The sequence below is a fragment of the Mauremys reevesii genome, linkage group 13, assembly GCF_016161935.1.
Source record: "Mauremys reevesii isolate NIE-2019 linkage group 13, ASM1616193v1, whole genome shotgun sequence".
Lineage (NCBI taxonomy): Eukaryota > Metazoa > Chordata > Testudines > Geoemydidae > Mauremys > Mauremys reevesii.
In genome coordinates, this window is record NC_052635.1 from 46,291,980 (window position 1) to 46,308,296 (window position 16,317).

The 16,317-nt window shown below is 51.1% G+C and overlaps 1 protein-coding gene and 1 pseudogene across 4 annotated transcripts in view; both read left to right on the forward strand.

Moving 5' to 3' along the window:
* LOC120380600 (tyrosine-protein phosphatase non-receptor type substrate 1-like) overlaps positions 1–16,317 on the forward strand; it is a 26,853-nt gene continuing 10,536 nt past the window's right edge. Inside the window, exons 1-6 of one of the 4 annotated variants that reach the window (XM_039498437.1) lie at positions 1–154; positions 1,304–1,648; positions 2,530–2,844; positions 3,457–3,807; positions 4,470–4,577; positions 5,900–6,475. In XM_039498437.1, coding sequence (XP_039354371.1) covers positions 82–154; positions 1,304–1,648; positions 2,530–2,844; positions 3,457–3,807; positions 4,470–4,573 — 1,188 coding nt within the window. In that variant the 5' untranslated portion in view covers positions 1–81 and the 3' untranslated portion in view covers positions 4,574–4,577; positions 5,900–6,475. Of the gene's footprint in view, positions 155–1,303; positions 1,649–2,529; positions 2,845–3,456; positions 3,808–4,469; positions 4,578–5,899; positions 6,476–16,317 lie in introns of those variants that run through there. The other 3 variants (XM_039498440.1, XM_039498438.1, XM_039498436.1) reach the window with 3 other exon arrangements.
* On the forward strand, positions 5,215–8,327 carry LOC120380177 (annotated as a pseudogene).

The following is a 16,317-nucleotide window of genomic DNA, read 5'->3' on the forward strand; positions in this document are numbered from 1 at the left end:
CTCACACTTCTCAGTATCTCTTCAGACAGCGGAGAGCTGGCAAAGGCTGCGGAGTTGAAAGGTCGCCCCTCTGACAACAAAATGGCTCCATCGACCCCTGTGTCTGGATTGTCTCTTCCATGCCTGGTGCTGCTGCTTCTCCTGGAGATCCCTGGTGAGTGGAGAACATAGACACTGCCCAGGCGGGCACAAGCCGTCCAGTCTGCTCTCTTGCTGCTTGCAACGGAGGGAAATTCCAGATGCTCTAAACCCGGGGTCAGCAAACTTTCAGAAGTGCTGTGCCGAGTCTTCATTTACTCACTCTGATTTAAGGTTTCACGTGCCAGTGATACATTTTAACATTTTTAGAAGGTCTCTTTCTAGAAGTCTATAATATCTAACTAAACTATTGTTGTATGTAAAGTAAATAAGGTTTTTAAAATGTTGAAGAAGCTTCATTTAAAATTAAATTTAAATGCAGAGTCCCCCGGACCGGTGGCCAGGACCTGGGCAGTGTGAGTGCCACTGAAGATCAGCTCGTGTGCCGCGTTCAGCGTGCGTGCCATAGGTTGCTGATCCCTGCTCTAAAAGGAGGAAGAAACCCTTGTGTATTTTATATGGCAAGAGGAACTTCCTGACCCAGCTTGTGCTCTGGAGTGTGAGAACCAGTCACAGTGTTTAAACTTGATCCCAGCTGGTGTCACTGCAGGGGCCGTTCTTCTTTTTATAAATGTCTGATCTTTTTGTAGAAATCTTACTGAGCAATTAGATTCAAGAATATCCTGCAGCAGTGAATTCCACAGGTTGGTTAGAGCTGGGTTAAAAATATTTCTTTTTCTCCCTTTAAATCGTGTTGCTTTCAGACTTCATCGGGTGCCACGTCTGTGTGGGGCCATCCAGGGGCAAAATAACCCCCGTTAATGGGCAGTGAGTGACACACCCAGAAGCTCCTTCTCTGTGGCTGGAGCAGCGCAGCAGCGGGGGCTCAGGGCTCTTGTCCCTGCTCGTGCCCCTGGGGCTCTGTCCCTGCCCCGGCTCCCCTGCTCACGCTCAGCGCAACAGCTCCCTGGGCCCTGCCTGCTCCCGGGAGCCGGGGCGGAGCTCTGGAAACGCGGCTCCGGGGCAGCCTGCAGGGGTCGCTGTGGAACGACACAAAGTTACTCCCCGGGCAGCCAAAGCCCCTCCCCGGGCAGGGCCCGGCTCCAGGCAGGGCTGGGAGCAGGATCCACCCAGCGGGGCCGGGCGCGGGACTCAGCCCCCTGCTGCTGCGGGACGGGGGCCTGTCAACCAGCATCGCCCAGCCTGGCCCGTTCTCTCCTTCCAGGGGCCCGGGCCCAGGAGTTCCAGCTGCTGCAGCCCCAGGGCAACGTGTCGGTGTCAGCGGGAGAGACTCTCACTCTGAGCTGCTCTGTGACTGGGCTCGCTCCAGTGGGACCCGTGAAGTGGTTCAAGGGCTCGGGCAGTGGCCGCCAGCTCGTTTATTCAGACAAGGAGCCACAGCCCCCCCGGGTGACGAAGGCCGTGAGTGGCTCTGACACAGACTTCACCATCCGCATCAGTGACACCCGCCCCGAGGACGCCGGGATCTATCACTGTGTGAAGTTTAAGATGACGTCGGGAGGTGATGAGGAGATCAGCTCCGGCACTGGCATGGACGTGACTGTGCGTGGTGAGTGCGAGCTCCCCCCGCCACACGCCCCTCCCCACCGGGGGCTGGTACCCGGGCAGGAGGGGAACAACCCAGCTCCGCCCAGACACTAACCGGGGAGCTGCGCTTCCCACCGAGACTGCAGCAAAGCGGGACCCGGGTTGAGACCAGCACCTGTCGTGGGGGGGGGGGGGGCTGTGGATTTTAGGGGGATGTGGTGGCGGGAAGAGGGAGAAATTTCTGCTCTAGCCCCAGGGGTCGCTGCCCCCCAACGAAAACGAAGTGCCAGGTGCGCCCGGGTGTGCCGTGGGGGGTGACTGGCCGGGTGGGTGCATGGGGCGGGGGGAGGGGGGGTGTTGGGTGCGTTGATTCTTCTCAATCGGCCCCTCCAGAAGGCACTTCCGCCCTTCGCAGCCTCCAGCCGAACCGGCTGCGACTCCTCACACTCACCTCCCTGGGGGAATCGCTCCCAGCACCGGGGGGTTTCTCCTCCCCTCCCAGTGCCCGGGGCAGCCCCATGGAGACGGGAGCGAGGAGCAGGCAGGCTGGGGCAGCTGCACAGAGTTTGTGCTGCCTTGGCAGAACTGAGCTGCGGCCAGACCCAGTCCTGGGGTGAATCTCCTCGACCCCCGCCCCCATCCCCCGTAGGGCTCTGGCTGTGGGCACAGGGCTCGGCTGCAGCCATGGGGTTACTAGGATGTTTTTCTTCCTTTCCTGTGACCCTTCCCCAGCCCCAGCAAGGACCCTCCTAGCCTTGCCCCCCCCCACTTTGCATTAGCTCAGGGGCAGGGGCTGGGGCTCCCCTGCTCTCAGGCTGTCCCTGTGGGGAGGTGGGGCCCGTGGGGCGGGGGATGGGCTCTCAGTCGCAGAGGGATCTGACTGATAAACGCTTCTCCCTGCAGCCAGACCGTCGGCCCCGTCCGTGTCCGGCCCCCCCAGCAGGGCAGAGCCGGGTCCCTCAGTGAATTTCACCTGCACGTCAGGAGGATTCTCCCCCAGAGACATCACTGTAACCTGGCTGAAAAATGGGACCAAACTCCCAAACCCCAAGACCCAGGTTCTCCCTGCACAGGAGAGCGTCTCCTACAGCGTGTCCAGCACCGTGGAGCTGAGCCTGACCCCAGGAGACGCCCGCTCCCAGCTCACCTGTCAGATAGAGCACAGCACCTCCCCGGCTCCCCTGCGTGCGACTTACAACCTCAGCGCTGCCCTGCGAGGTAGGAGCCCAGCCGGGGCTGAGCACTGGGGGCTCCACACTCGGGGGCGGGGGGGCTGTGACGGACTCATGGCCCCTTTGGGGTCCCTTTCGGGTGGGTATTTTGTGGGGGTCGGACACTGAAATCCAGATTCGGGTCCAGTCTCTGCCCCGTGCCCGTCTCTCACCCTCAGGCCCTTAGAACGCAGAGCCCCTTCCCTGGGGCAGGAAGTGCCCTGCTCCGGCCCAGAGGGGTCGGGGTGTGTGGAGGGTGTTTGTCCTGGTCTGAACCCCGGTAAGATCCCACCCCCCAGCTGAAGTTACCCAGCCCGCTGTGCGGTTTGTCCAGGGGGGAAGGGGAGGGAAAGTGGGGACGTGGGGAACATTTTTTCCCCTCTGCTAATTCTGGTGGTTTTTAAAGAATTTCCCTGAGCCTCCCCCAGCTGGGAAGGGCCTGGATAAAGAAGAGATTCCAGCAAGAGCTGAACATGCTCCAGGGAGGGCCCTGGGTGTGGGGGTGGATGAACGTGGCTCAGTGGGAAGGTCAGTCTGTCCAGCCCAGGAATTTCCCTGTAAGTCAGCAGGAAAAGGAGAATTTCTGTAGATGCCGAGCGCAGGGTATTTGTGTTCTCAGTTCCACCCAGGCTGCGAGTGGGCACTGCCCCAGCGGCGCCCGTCGCACTGAACGCGTCTGTGACGTTCACCTGCCGCGCGGAGGGGTTTTACCCGAAGGACGCGAGTCTCACCTGGCTGGAGAACGGAAATGAGATGAATCTGGGAAAATCCTCCCCTCCGGCTGAGAATCCAGACGGGACGTACACGCTCCAGAGCTCCCTGGAGGTCAAAGCAACTGAGCAGAGGAGTCAGTCCGTGTTCACCTGTCGAGTTGTGCACGATTCCCAGCCCCCCGTCAATGCCAGCGAGATGCTGAGATTTTCCCAGCCACCTCCTGAGCCAGGCAAAGATCCCACTTCATCTGATGCAGGTAAATGTGCAGCCGAACCCTCCCCTGCACTGCTGGGAAATGCCAGGCCTGGTCTGCGGAACCCAGGGGCCATTTCAGCCCATCTCCGCCAGGGGAGCCCCTCAGTGTAACAGCCACTCTTTTATTCCAGGATTATCGCTGGGCTCGGCTCTCCTGGGGCCCGTGGGCGGAGCGGGAGGGGGAAGGTGGGGGGCAGGAAATGTCACTGGCCGCACTCTGTGCCCAGGGCAGATGCTCTGTGCAGCCCTGCAGGGTGTGACTGTCCCTAGAGAGGGGCTGGAACATGGTCACTCCTGCAGAGCTGGGGATCCCAGGACTCCGACACTGCTCGGGGATTTGAGGCTTTTGGGTAAAAGTGCAGGTGGCTCCTGAGTCCTTATTCTCCTGCTCTGCGAAGCTCGAGGTCTCCACTGTAGAGTCTGGGCTTCCCTGGGGCCAGCCAGCAGCGTGTGGATACAGCTGCCAGGCAGAGCTGGGCAAACGCTGCAGGGGCCATTTGCCAACCTGCTGCTCACGGATAGGAACTGGCCAAGCCCCATGGAAGGCCAGTTTCCTCGGAGCCCATAAAGGTGCGTGTGAGCCAGGGCGGGATGGCCGGGAACCAGCAGTTCTCTTGTCCGCGGGGGGTTTCTGTCCATTGGCTGATCTGATTTACACTGCAGGTCAGAGCCCGTTCTCCAGCCCAGCTCTCTGGATCGGGCTCTTCCTGGAGAAGGTGCTGACTGCCGCCTTCCTCCTCTTCCTCTTCCTGAGAAGTAAACAGTGACCAGGTAAATGCAGCTTTTCCGTGAGTTCCCCTGGGAGCCCGATGGAGCGGATTGCAATGCTGCAGCCCAGGAGCAGAGCAGGAAGTGTTAAAGGCTCATAGGGAGTCAGTGTTGTGGGGTTGGATGTCTCTGGGGCTGCTCATAGGATACAGACCCTCCCAATGTGATGCCAGCCCAGATCACGAGTGGTTTTTTCAGGGCCCCAGTCCAGTTCCTAGAGCCCACATGGCCCCATGCCCAGGTGACCATCTCCCTGGGCACTAACTGCTGCTCTCACCGGGCATCAGAGACCCCAAGGATTGGGTGCAAGTGGGAAATGAATGGCTCGGCCCCATAGAGCTCCATGGTGAGCTGGCGGGGCTGGCCAGGCTTTCCAGCACTGGCTGCACCTCCGTCACAGAGAAGCCCCTTTGCTCCTCTCCTGCCCACATGCAGCCTCCTCCCCACACGCTCCCTCCATCTGGAAAATGCCTCCCGGGTTCCGCTGGGGCAGGTTCCCCGGGGGATGCAGTCCAGGGCCCTGGTGAGCTCTGGAATCCCTGCCCCAAACAGCCAGGCGGGTCGGGGGAGCCCTGCAGGGGCCAGGGACACACAGGGGATCAGTTCCCCTTTATCTCATGTTAGGTGCATTGTCCCAGCCATGTCGCTGCTGGAAATCCTGCCCCAGGGTATTCACCCCCCAGAACAAGAGTCCCACTCCAGCCCGAGGGCCCGGCATTCCCGGGTCCCTGACCCTCTCCTGCACCGGGTCTGTACAGAGGGTCCCAGCGACCCATTGGTGGCTTTGGACCGGATTCCTTAGTTCTAGAGCCCTGGGACTGCTATAAACCAGCCTCCCCTGGCACTGCTGCCCAGGTCCCCGTATCTGTGCCCCAAAGAGACAAACCCCCAGCTCGTTCCATCCTGCTCAGCCTGATCCTCAGCCCAGAGCTGGTGGCACCGTCCCTCGGGGAACACCACAGATACAGCTTGAATCCACTCCAGCATCGCTCTCCTCTGCGCTTCCTAATACTCGTGCCCCGGTCCGGACCCCTGACCTGGAGGGACCCTCCCCTTTCTAGGGAGGGGGGAATTCAGGTACCAGCTTGTCACAGTCATTGGAAATTCAGGAGAGTCAGAGCCCCGGGTAAATCTCCCCTCGGTTAGACATGCAGCGTGGGATGACTGCTCCCCGACACCCCCAGCTCAGGGCGTGATGGGGGCTGACATGGAGCGAACTAGAGCAGTTTGCCCCTGGGGAGCTCCTCCCTGGGCCGGGTTAATGCTCAGGGAAGGGTCATTGACCGACCCGCCTCATTCACCTGTTGGATTCTTTCCTTTTGCAGCCCCTGGTCTATTTCCCGGTTTTCTCGCACTGTCGCCACCTGCCAACTTCTGTCTGCAGCCTCTGTCCCCCCAGTGCAGGAAGCGAGTCCCTAGATGGTGGAGCTGCAGTGACCCCTGCTGGCCAATCAGATGGAGCCCAGGCTTGACAGAGCAAAGGTTAAGGGGTGACCTGGTTACAGTCTATAAGTTCCTACATGGCTCGGGGAACAAATATTTCATAATGGGCTTGTCAGTCTGGCAGATAAAGGTCTGACACACGATCCAATGGCTGGAAGTTGAAGCCAGATAAATGTTGACAGGAAATGAAGCCTAATGGTGAGAGTAATTAACCAATGGAACAATTTACCAAGAGTTGTGGTGGATTGTCCATCACTGACAATTTTAAAATCCAGACTGGCTGTTTCTCTGAAGGATCTGCTCTAGGGATTATCCAGGGGAGGTTCTCTGGCATGTGCTTTAGAGCAGGTCAGACTAGAGGAGAACAACGGTCCCTTCTGGCCTGGGAATTTAGGAATCTCTGATGGGACGTACCCACCACTCACTCCTGCCTGCTGACGAAAGAGCCACCGGAAGGACTCCTGCTACTCTGGACTCTGGCTGAAGCCTCCTGCCTCTGCTCAGCTCTGCGAGGCAGGAGATGGTTGTGTAATAATTTCTGTCTGACAATAAACTGCCCTGGCGATGCTAGAACTCATCCCAGACGTGCAGGGTCCTTTGGCTGATCTGGGGCAGGAGGAGAGGGAGAGGAGACCTTCAGGGAGCATTTCCTGCCTTCCTACCACGTGAGTTGGGATGAGTTGAAGTCCCACATCTTGGAAGATGCTGGGATCAGAAGGCCCCTGTCAAGCTGTCATGTGGGCAGCTGGGGCAAGGGCCAGCTGTGTGCCGAGGGAGCTGTGAGCTGGGCGCCTAGAGCCAGCTGTGTGCTGGGGGGAGGGGACAGGACCCAGCTGTGCAGGGGAGGGTGGGGGACAGACAGACACTGGGTATCGGGAGACATTGCTGTGACCTGGTTCAAAAATGGGGCCAAACTCCCAGCCCCCCAGACCCAGGTTCTCCCTGCACACGAGAACGTCTCCTACAGCATGTCCAGCACCGTGGGGCTGAGCCTGACCCCAGGAGACGCCCGCTCCCAGCTCACCTGTCAGATAGAGCACAGCACCTTACCGGCTCCTCTGCGTGCAACTTACAACCTCAGCGATGCCCTGCGAGGTAGGAGCCCAGCCGGGGCTGAGCACTGGGGGCTCCACGCTGCGGGGTGGGGGGGCTGTGATGGACCCATCGCCCTTTGGGCTGGGTCTGAGATGGGCCTTTCGCCCAGGTAACCAGTCTCCCAGCAGCACCCCAGCAGGGCCCATGGCTTCCCACCTACAGCAGCGATGAGTCCAAATTCGGCCACGGCATCTGCTCCAGCCCAGTGTTGGGGGCAGAGCTGGATGAAGTGGGGAGAGGGTCCCTGGGGCGCTGAAATCCAGATTCAGAGCTGGAGTCCGCGGCTTGTGTCCATCTCTTGTTCTCAGGCTCTTTTAATTTAAGACGATTCCCCCTCGGGCTGGGATTCCTCCGGATCCAGTTCATCCCAGAAGGGAACCGGGAGGGCTGGGCATCTGAAGTGTCTCTCCCGTGCAGTACAGGAGGGGGGTGTTGCTGGGGGGATGCTCCAGTGAAGGAGAGAACTGAACTCCCCTGTTGGTGGGGTGTGGGACGTGGGCCACTGGGAAGGGCTGTTTTCCAAGTCTTGAAATATCCCTTGGAATCAGCAGGAAAAAGAGCATTTCTGTACATAGAGATTTCCATGTTTTCCATTTGTTTGCCAGTTTCACCCAGGCTGTGAGTGGGCACCGACCCACCAGTGCTTGTCGCAGTGAATGAGTCTGTGACGTTCCCCTGCCGCGCGGAGGGGTTTTACCCGAAGGACGTGAGTCTCCCCTGGCTGGAGAACAGAAAAGAGACGGGTCTAGGAAAGTCCTCCCCCCCGAGCTGAGAATCCAGACGGGACCTACACGCTCCAGAGCTCCCTGGAGATGAACCCAACTGCGCAGAGGAATCAGTCTGTGTTCACCTGTCGGGTTGTGCACAATTCCCAGCCCCCCGTCAGGGCGAGTGAGACGCTGAGGATCTCTGAGCCACCTGCGCGGCCTTATGGAGGGTTAGATTTCTCCCAGGCAGGCAAAGGGGCAGTTCTAGGAACCTCTTGTCTGTGTAAAGGGGAGAGGCCACTGGACAGATCCCAGTCACACCTCAGACGCATTAGCAGAAACTCCCCAGGGGACTCCTGGCCGCTTGCTGATCACGTACATTTCTACTGCAGGTCACTGGCTGTTCTCCAGCCCAGCTCTCTGGATCGGGCTCTTCCTGGAGAAGGTGCTGACTGCCGCCTTCCACCTCTTCCTCTTCCTGAGAGAAAGGGGGTCGCGTAGCGAGTAAACGCTTCCTGCCTGGGACTTGCCAGGGCAATGGAGCGAGTGGGAAAACTCCAGGCAGCAGCCCCAGAGCAGAGCAGGAAGAGTTAACGCCAGGCAGGGACTGGGGGGCGCCGGGTCTCTGGGGGATGCTAATAGGATACAGCCCCTCGCACCTCTGGGTTAGCAGCTTGATTCCAGCCCAGAACAGTAGTGACCAGAGTCTGGTGCTTCTCTGATGATTCCTAGATGGCCACATAAGAACATAAGAAAGGCCGTACCGGGTCAGACCAAAGGTCCATCTAGCCCACTATCTGTCTACCGACAGTGGCCAATGCCAGGTGCCCCAGAGGGAGTGAACCTAACAGGCAATGGTCAAGTGATCTCTCTCCTGCCATCCATCTCCATCCTCTGACGAACAGAGGCTAGGGACACCATTCCTGCCATTTATGGACTTAGCCACCATGAATTTATCCAGTCCTTTTTTAAACATTGTTATAGTCCTAGCCTTCACAACCTCCTCAGGTAAGGTGTTCCACAAGTTGACTGTGCGCTGCGTGAAGAAGAACTTCCTTTTATTTGTTTTAAACCTGCTGCCTATTAATTTCATTTGGTGACCCCTAGTTCTTGTATTATGGGAATAAGTAAATAACTTTTCCTTATCCACTTTCTCAACATCACTCATGATTTTATATACCTCTATCATGTCCCCCCTTAGTCTTCTCTTTTCCAAGCTGAAGAGTCCTAGCCTCTTTAATCTTTCCTCGTATGGGACCCTCTCCAAACCCCTAATCATTTTAGTTGCCCTTTTCTGAACCTTTTCTAGTGCTAGAATATCTTTTTTGAGGTGAGGAGACCACATCTGTACACAGTATTTGAGATGTGGGCGTACCATGGATTTATATAAGGGCAATAATATATTCTCAGTCTTATTCTCTATCTCCTTTTTAATGATTCCTAACATCCTGTTTGCTTTTTTGACCGCCTCTGCACACTGCGTGGACATCTTCAGAGAACTATCCACGATGACTCCAGGGGTCGTCCCCTTTCCTAGGTGTGGAAGCCAGTAAATAATTAACAAGGTTTTGAAGAGATCTTAATGAATGTTAGTTAGCATGAGTTAGGTTAACTGTGACCCTGGTTACGTGAGGAAGCAAGATAATGTAAGACAGAGTGAATTGTGTGAAAGTTATTACGACCTTGCAATGTGCAGTCTTGCAGTCTTGTTTTTCTAGTGAGATAGCAGGAAAGCTTATGTATAAACAAAATGTATTTGTTGCTTTTTACTGTCTGTATTATTGCTAGAAATTGTCTGTAAAAGGTATAAAGGCTTGCTGTGATTGTTTACCAGTTGAGAGACCTGTCCAGGACCCTGTGTCCTATGGCACTCTCTCCCTCCATGGTAATTACTGGAGAAATAATAAAGTATTTGATTTTGCTGCATCCAAACAAAAAGTGAGAACTGAGTTTTTCTTCGACAATTTGGGGGCTCGTCCGGGATGGCAACGCCCACGGACCCACAGACAACTACTACGGATCATTCCCCTTCGAACCCCATGGCGCCACATGAGAGGTATGAGACCTTTTGAAATCTCTATTGGGGTATTGGAGGAGGATTTTCCCTGAGGACGTCTGTCTCTCTGTTGGGCTCACGCCATCTGAACTTATTGACTGTGCAGCAGGATCAGATGCAAAGTGGTATTGGGGAGAGGCCCCAATAAGGTTACTTTATTGCAGTACTGGGAACTGCTGAGTTGGCCAAGGAAATGCATAAGGTAATGCATAAGGTAATGCATAGGTAAATGCATTAGAATGCACCGGTGCTGAGGGGTTTTTACCGCCTCAAGAGGGGTTGTCATACCGCCTCATGGTATTGGTCCGGACCAGGTAAAGATGCATCATGGTTTAAAAAAAAAAAAAAAAAAAAAAAAAAAGATAAAAAGGTTGAAAAAGGGTTAAAAAAAAGAAAGAAAAAGAAAAAGGAAGAAAAAGAGGCCTTGGTGTGTGTGTGTGTACACCAGTGTGAGTGGCTGTTACCGGGCTAGCCCAGTAACTAGTGGATCTTTAGGAGAGCCGACCCACGGTGGGCTGACTCAGCCTGGCATAGTCCGGCGAGGAAGCTGCCTGGGTCTAGGAGTGTGTAAACCCATCTTCCCTCCCCTTTCCTTGTGAGTCTCTCCTGTGTGAGTGGAAAATGGGTAAGGGACTGTCTAAATATTCCACCTCACCCCCTAAGGGTGCCCCAGCATATTACATGTACGTACATTATGGTCCTAAAACCTGCAGGTATTTAAATGATTGGAATCTGTATACGCGTGAAAATTCATTTAAACAATGCCCATTAGAAGGTACCTTCAATCTAGATAAGATCATATATCTCAGTGGAGCTTTAATCACAAAGAAAAACCTCTGTTACAGTGTGAGCAATTTGTCTAGGAACGGGTTAATTTGAAATTCGGCTTAGCCCTGAGATAAGGGAGAAGTTGTTTTGTCTTCAAGGTCATGAATTAGTGAGGACTATGCTAAGTGCTAAGTAAAACTGCTTCAGCCCCAGCTGGTTGTGGAAAATAAAAAAAGCAAACCAAAAAGCAGTATAAGTTACGAAACTGAGATTGCATTTGCAAAACTTAATGGTTCAGTGAGATCCAACAGTTTTTGCAACCCTGAAGCCGGACAGGCAGCTGACCTGAACTGGAATCTCTGAAAGAGACGCCGCAGGAGATTCCAGGGTGTAAAAGAACAGCCATCCCAAGAGTGGCAGCATGTTGGAAATGCTGGACAAGCTGTATACAGGATAATCTCCCGTCCACCTATTTCCCTTCTCTGAACATTATACACAGACATGCCAGTCTGGATATGTGTAAGTATTAAAGTGGCTTAAGGCTTGGGGCATTCATATTTTTCCCGAGTGATGTGGGAGCATTCCCAACACTCTCCATTGTTGTTTTATTATTTTTAATGAAGCTTTAAATTTGGATATATGGTGTGATTTCTCTATCTACCCCCCCAGTCCTGCAATGTCAGTTTGATCACCTGACATAAGGGATAATTGGTAACAGAAATTTGTCACAGTTTGGTGAGCAATAGAGAATTGGAAAGCACTGTAGAATTTACACCATCTATCTGTTTTACCCTTGTTAGTTTATGTTTGCTTTGTTTGGTACTGTTGGTGTTTTGTGTTAAGAATAGCATGATTATAGGTGAGCTCTAATAGAATAAGGAAACACTATTTGGTTTTGGTGCACTATTTAGCTTTGGCTCTGTTTTGTTTAACCGGTTACTGATGTTTTTCTGCTCTGTTCATTTGGGCGTTAGGTGTGTGAGCGGAACTGAACTTCTCATTCGTAATTCCTCAGGGTGGAAGCCATGTGTGCGATGAAGCTCTGAGGTTGTCCTGAGATTTTTACAGTCCCGCCCCCCCGTAGCGGACAATGTAATAGAAGTAGAAAAAAATTTGGCTTAGACTGTAATTTTCTTTGTTTTTTGTGTAATTTTCTTTTCTGTTTAAGTGTCAGCAGACAAATGGGTGGGTCTCTGGGTATGCCCCCAAAGGGGTTTGGATTATGTGTTAAGTGAATGGCCATGTATTTTTGCCCAGGTGGCAAGCCTTACTAGGAAGGACTCAGGTAGTCTTGTGAGTAGAAATGTTTTGGGGACAAGACCAGAAGGGTGGGGGCTAGTTGAGTAGCCCACCCTCCTAGCTAAGAACTGGTTGTGGAACAAGCTCGTGTCCATGGACGGGACGATTCAGTGAGGAAAAAAGGATCGGGCCCAGGCAGGCGGGCAACAGACAGAGAGATTTGGAAACTTTTGAGGGTGTAGTGGAAAGAAGGAGTAAGTGAATATAAGCATGAGGATTTCAAATACTCAGAAGGATATTTGGAATGGTGATTTGCATTGGTAAAGTGGCTGTTGGAAGGAGAAAGCAATTGATTTTTAAGGGAAAATGAAAAATTGACTCTGTGTTTGCTGGGGGGAACAGCACTTGAACTTTGTGAAAAAGCTGAAGAGAACAGTTTTTTGGTGTCTTTGACATGTTTGTGAATGAATTCAGGCAAAGAAATTATTAGATTGCACTCATTTGGCTATGAACAATTTTGTTAAATCAGTTGAAGAATGTATACAGTGCTATGTAATGACATTGTATTAGGCCCTACAGGCACTATAAGTGGTGATGTTTTCTTTCAGTGTTTAAAAGCAGGAGTTAAAAGAAATAAAAAGCAAGCCGGAGAGCATCTGTGTTAATGCAAATTAACTAACTGATAAGGTAGAGGCCGCTGAACCAGGGCTGTCTAAGAAGCACATACGAGAAAATATGGGGTAATTCCTCTGTTTTGCCTACAATCAACAAGAGTATTTGAATATTTTAAGTATTTAACTGCCCCGAAGGGGTGGACCTCTGTTTTTGTCTTTCAGATAATCAAAGAACATTAATGCCAGCTACACAGCATTCAACATACTATGATTTACTGGCAGTCACAATTATGTTGTGTGTTCTATGTTCTGTTTTGTGGTGTTTTGCCAAAAAATTGTTGTGTTTAATATTTTCATGAGATGGTCTGATTTGACATCAAGCGAAAATGTTGCATTGCAATGCAGATACTTGTTTTGTTCAACTTAGAGTACAAAGTGTTTAGTTATATCAGAAAAATGTGATATACTAAAGTCTAATACATTTTCTTAAGTAAGAGAAAGAAACTACATTGGCCAAATCTTTTAATTGAGAATTGTTGTTAAAATTTGCATACTGACAGTCTTTGGAAGCAAGGACATGAAAAGTTAACCCACTCCCCATATTGTACGAGGGATCCTTCTGGCTACCTCAGACTTTTAGCCAGAGGGCTGGGGATGGTGGATAGCTATTGGACTAGAAGTTATATTAAGTGAACTTCTCAAAGTGGGTGTGCTTGTCCTGGCTTGTTCTTCCAAAGTTCTGTAATAAGGTTATTTTAGTGAAAGGGTATATGTGGCATACATTGAATGATAATACTTCTGTACTGTATAACAGTACTGTTTATGTGTTCATGGTATGAAAAAGGTGTATAATTGAAGAGTAAAAGTTTCCTTTGTAGGTTAAATGAAGAAAAAAAAAAAAGCCAAGTAGAGAATGGCTAACATGCGCTGGCCCCAGTCAAGGACACCGCTTGGCTGCCTACCAAGGGAAGGGGGGGGGAAATGTTTGCTGCAGTTACACGAGATTGGTGTGCAGCGGCCACTCTCCTCCTTGGGGACCTTTTGTAAATATTCAGATTGATTTTATTTCGATGTCTACATGTTGTGGTTATGGATATGTATTTGTTTTAGTTGATGTATTTACCAATTGGGTTAAAGCTTTTCCCTGCAGGAAAGCAGGTGTCAGGACTGTTGTGACATTTTGCTTAAAGATTTTGTGCCACGTTTTGCCATCCCTGTGGGTATCAACGGTGATCGTGGAATTCATTTTTACTGGACCGATTGTGAAGGAGTTATGTGCAACTCACTGCCCTCACCACCCACAGTTGGGACAGTGGAACGCCAGAACGGGATTTTACAGAATAAACTGGCCCAGATTTGTGCTGAAACGAACTTAAGGTGGCCGGATGCCCTTCTTTTGGCACTGAGGTGTATGAGAGCCATTCCCAATCGAACGACTGGACTCAGCCCTCATGAAATTTGACAGGACACCCAATGCTGACTACCAACTGCACCCCCGCTAACCCCAGCTCAGATGGACATTCATTTGCTGGATAACATAATGCTTAAATATTGTCAGGCACTAATGAAATGTGTTAAGTCTTTTTATACACAGGTGATGGAAGCACTACCAAAGGATCCTGTGCAACCTTGCCACTCGTTGGAACCAGGAGCCTGGGTCTACATAAAGATCCATCAGCGAAAGACTGCCTTGGCTCCATGCTGGAAAGGCCCTTTCCCAGTCCTGCTGACTACCGACACCGCTGTGAAGTGCCACAAACTGACTGCTTGGACCCAGGATTCTCACTGCAAAAAGACCCCTCCACATCAGAAGGATTTTCCGATTGATGATTAGCATATTCTTTCTTCTAGTTCTACTGTGCTTCTGGACAGCAGGGAAAAAGCTCCCTTGACCACTGACAGACCAACTGTGCCTTTAGACTTTTCTAGAAAAGAGCACAGCTATTACAGGGTGATATGTGCTGGAAACCTCTCCCCTGTAGGATGCTAAACCTCGATTGTTTTGGGAAAGAAGAAGACACACTCACTCCACTGACATTGCCAAAGTCCAGGAATTCCTGACTGAAAAGGACACTGAGAACTGACCCTGGTGAAGAAACAAAGAATTACATACTGGCAGGAAGAAATTTGTGGGACCCATGCTTGGGACTGTGGTATTAATTGGATTTTGGGGTTTATTCTACAGGCTGCGCCCTGTGTTCTGGATAAATCCTTCAGTATGTATTGCCCTCCCTAATTGGATTTTACCTGACATTGCCCTTATCCAGTTTTCTACATACCCAGATTGCTCACAAGGGGCTACCATTACATTAGCACAACAAAAAGGCCTGGGTTATTTCCTCTGGACAAAAAGGGAATTGACCAGATCCCTGTGGGCTGGGTTATTTCATCTGGCCAATAGTGTAGTAGCCATTTGGACTATTCTTCCAGGCCAAGAACATGATAAGAAATTGGGGCAACTAGAAAAGGCCACTAGTCTTATTTTTGAAGCTCAGCTATCTTCAGTACAGGCTGGAGTTGCTGAGTTACATGTAATTTCCACCCTTAGTTCTATGACCCAGAAGTTACTGACAGAGATGGTATTGAATATCACTGAGGCTGGGAAGGCATTGCAGTGGGATCTGGACTAGACTTGGCCCACTGCCCTTATAGACGTCAGGAGTACCCTCTGATCTGTGGTCATGAAGACATACTTGGACACTTTCTGGATGGAAGTGTGGACATTCACAGTGCTCCTTCCAAGCATATGGACCGGTTAGGGTGGGTGTGGGCTCCCACATACCGAATCCTGCTGGGTCCATGGGGAGGATGCCTGTGGGACTGTAATTGTTTACCGAGACATCTGGGGAAATTAGACCACCTGGTATCTCCAACTGATTTCTAGACAGTACCCCTGGAATGACACCTGACATTTTGGATAAGAATAGAGAGTCAATGGACATTTTGGCCGTTAGAACCACCACAGCTCAGTGTATCTATAAACTGAAGCTAGGGGAAGTTGTCACTGTTTATGACAATATTTGTTGAGAGGGTGGAGGTCAAGGAACTACCCTGACGGGACACCCACTTTTTCAAGCTAATGATAGCTGTGTGTGCGTTAATGACACCACTTTACAAGATATACATATTGATCTTACCACTGCTGCAGGCAATCCTATCATTTCCTGGCCTGCAGATAGAATGTTACATGTAGCTCTTAGATTTCAGGTATATTTTAATTGGACTAGAATAGTACCTGATTGGTTTCAAAATTTGCTTTCATTGTTACCAAAGGTTCAAAGAATCTCTGAATTGCAAGGGCAAATTCCCATGCTTTAGAATATATATCAAGATGGAAGGAATGCCTTTCATACAGCTTATAGAGTGTTTCCTTTATGTACTAGGTATGATGTTTTGTGCTTTGTGTTCGCAATTGTACAACAGCCCCATTATATTATATTATTCCTATGGGATTGTTATTGTTTGTGGTATTGTTAGTTAGTTTAGGATTATGTTCTTGTTGTTGTAAAGGATATAATGCTAGTAATGATACCTTTCATGTTCGTGCTGATCATGCATTGTCATTACATCCCATGAAAACCCTAAGATTGACATATTTGCTGTAGAATCTGATATCCATGGTTTGATGCAAATTGGGATTTGAAATGTTTGTTGTACTAGAAGTACAAAAGGGGGGAGTGTGGAAGCCAGTAAATAATTAACAAGGTTTTGAAGAGATCTTAATGAATGTTAGTTAGCATGAGTTAGGTTAACTGTGACCCTGGTTACGTGAGGAAGCAAGATAATGTAAGACAGAGTGAATTGTGTGAAAGTTATTACGA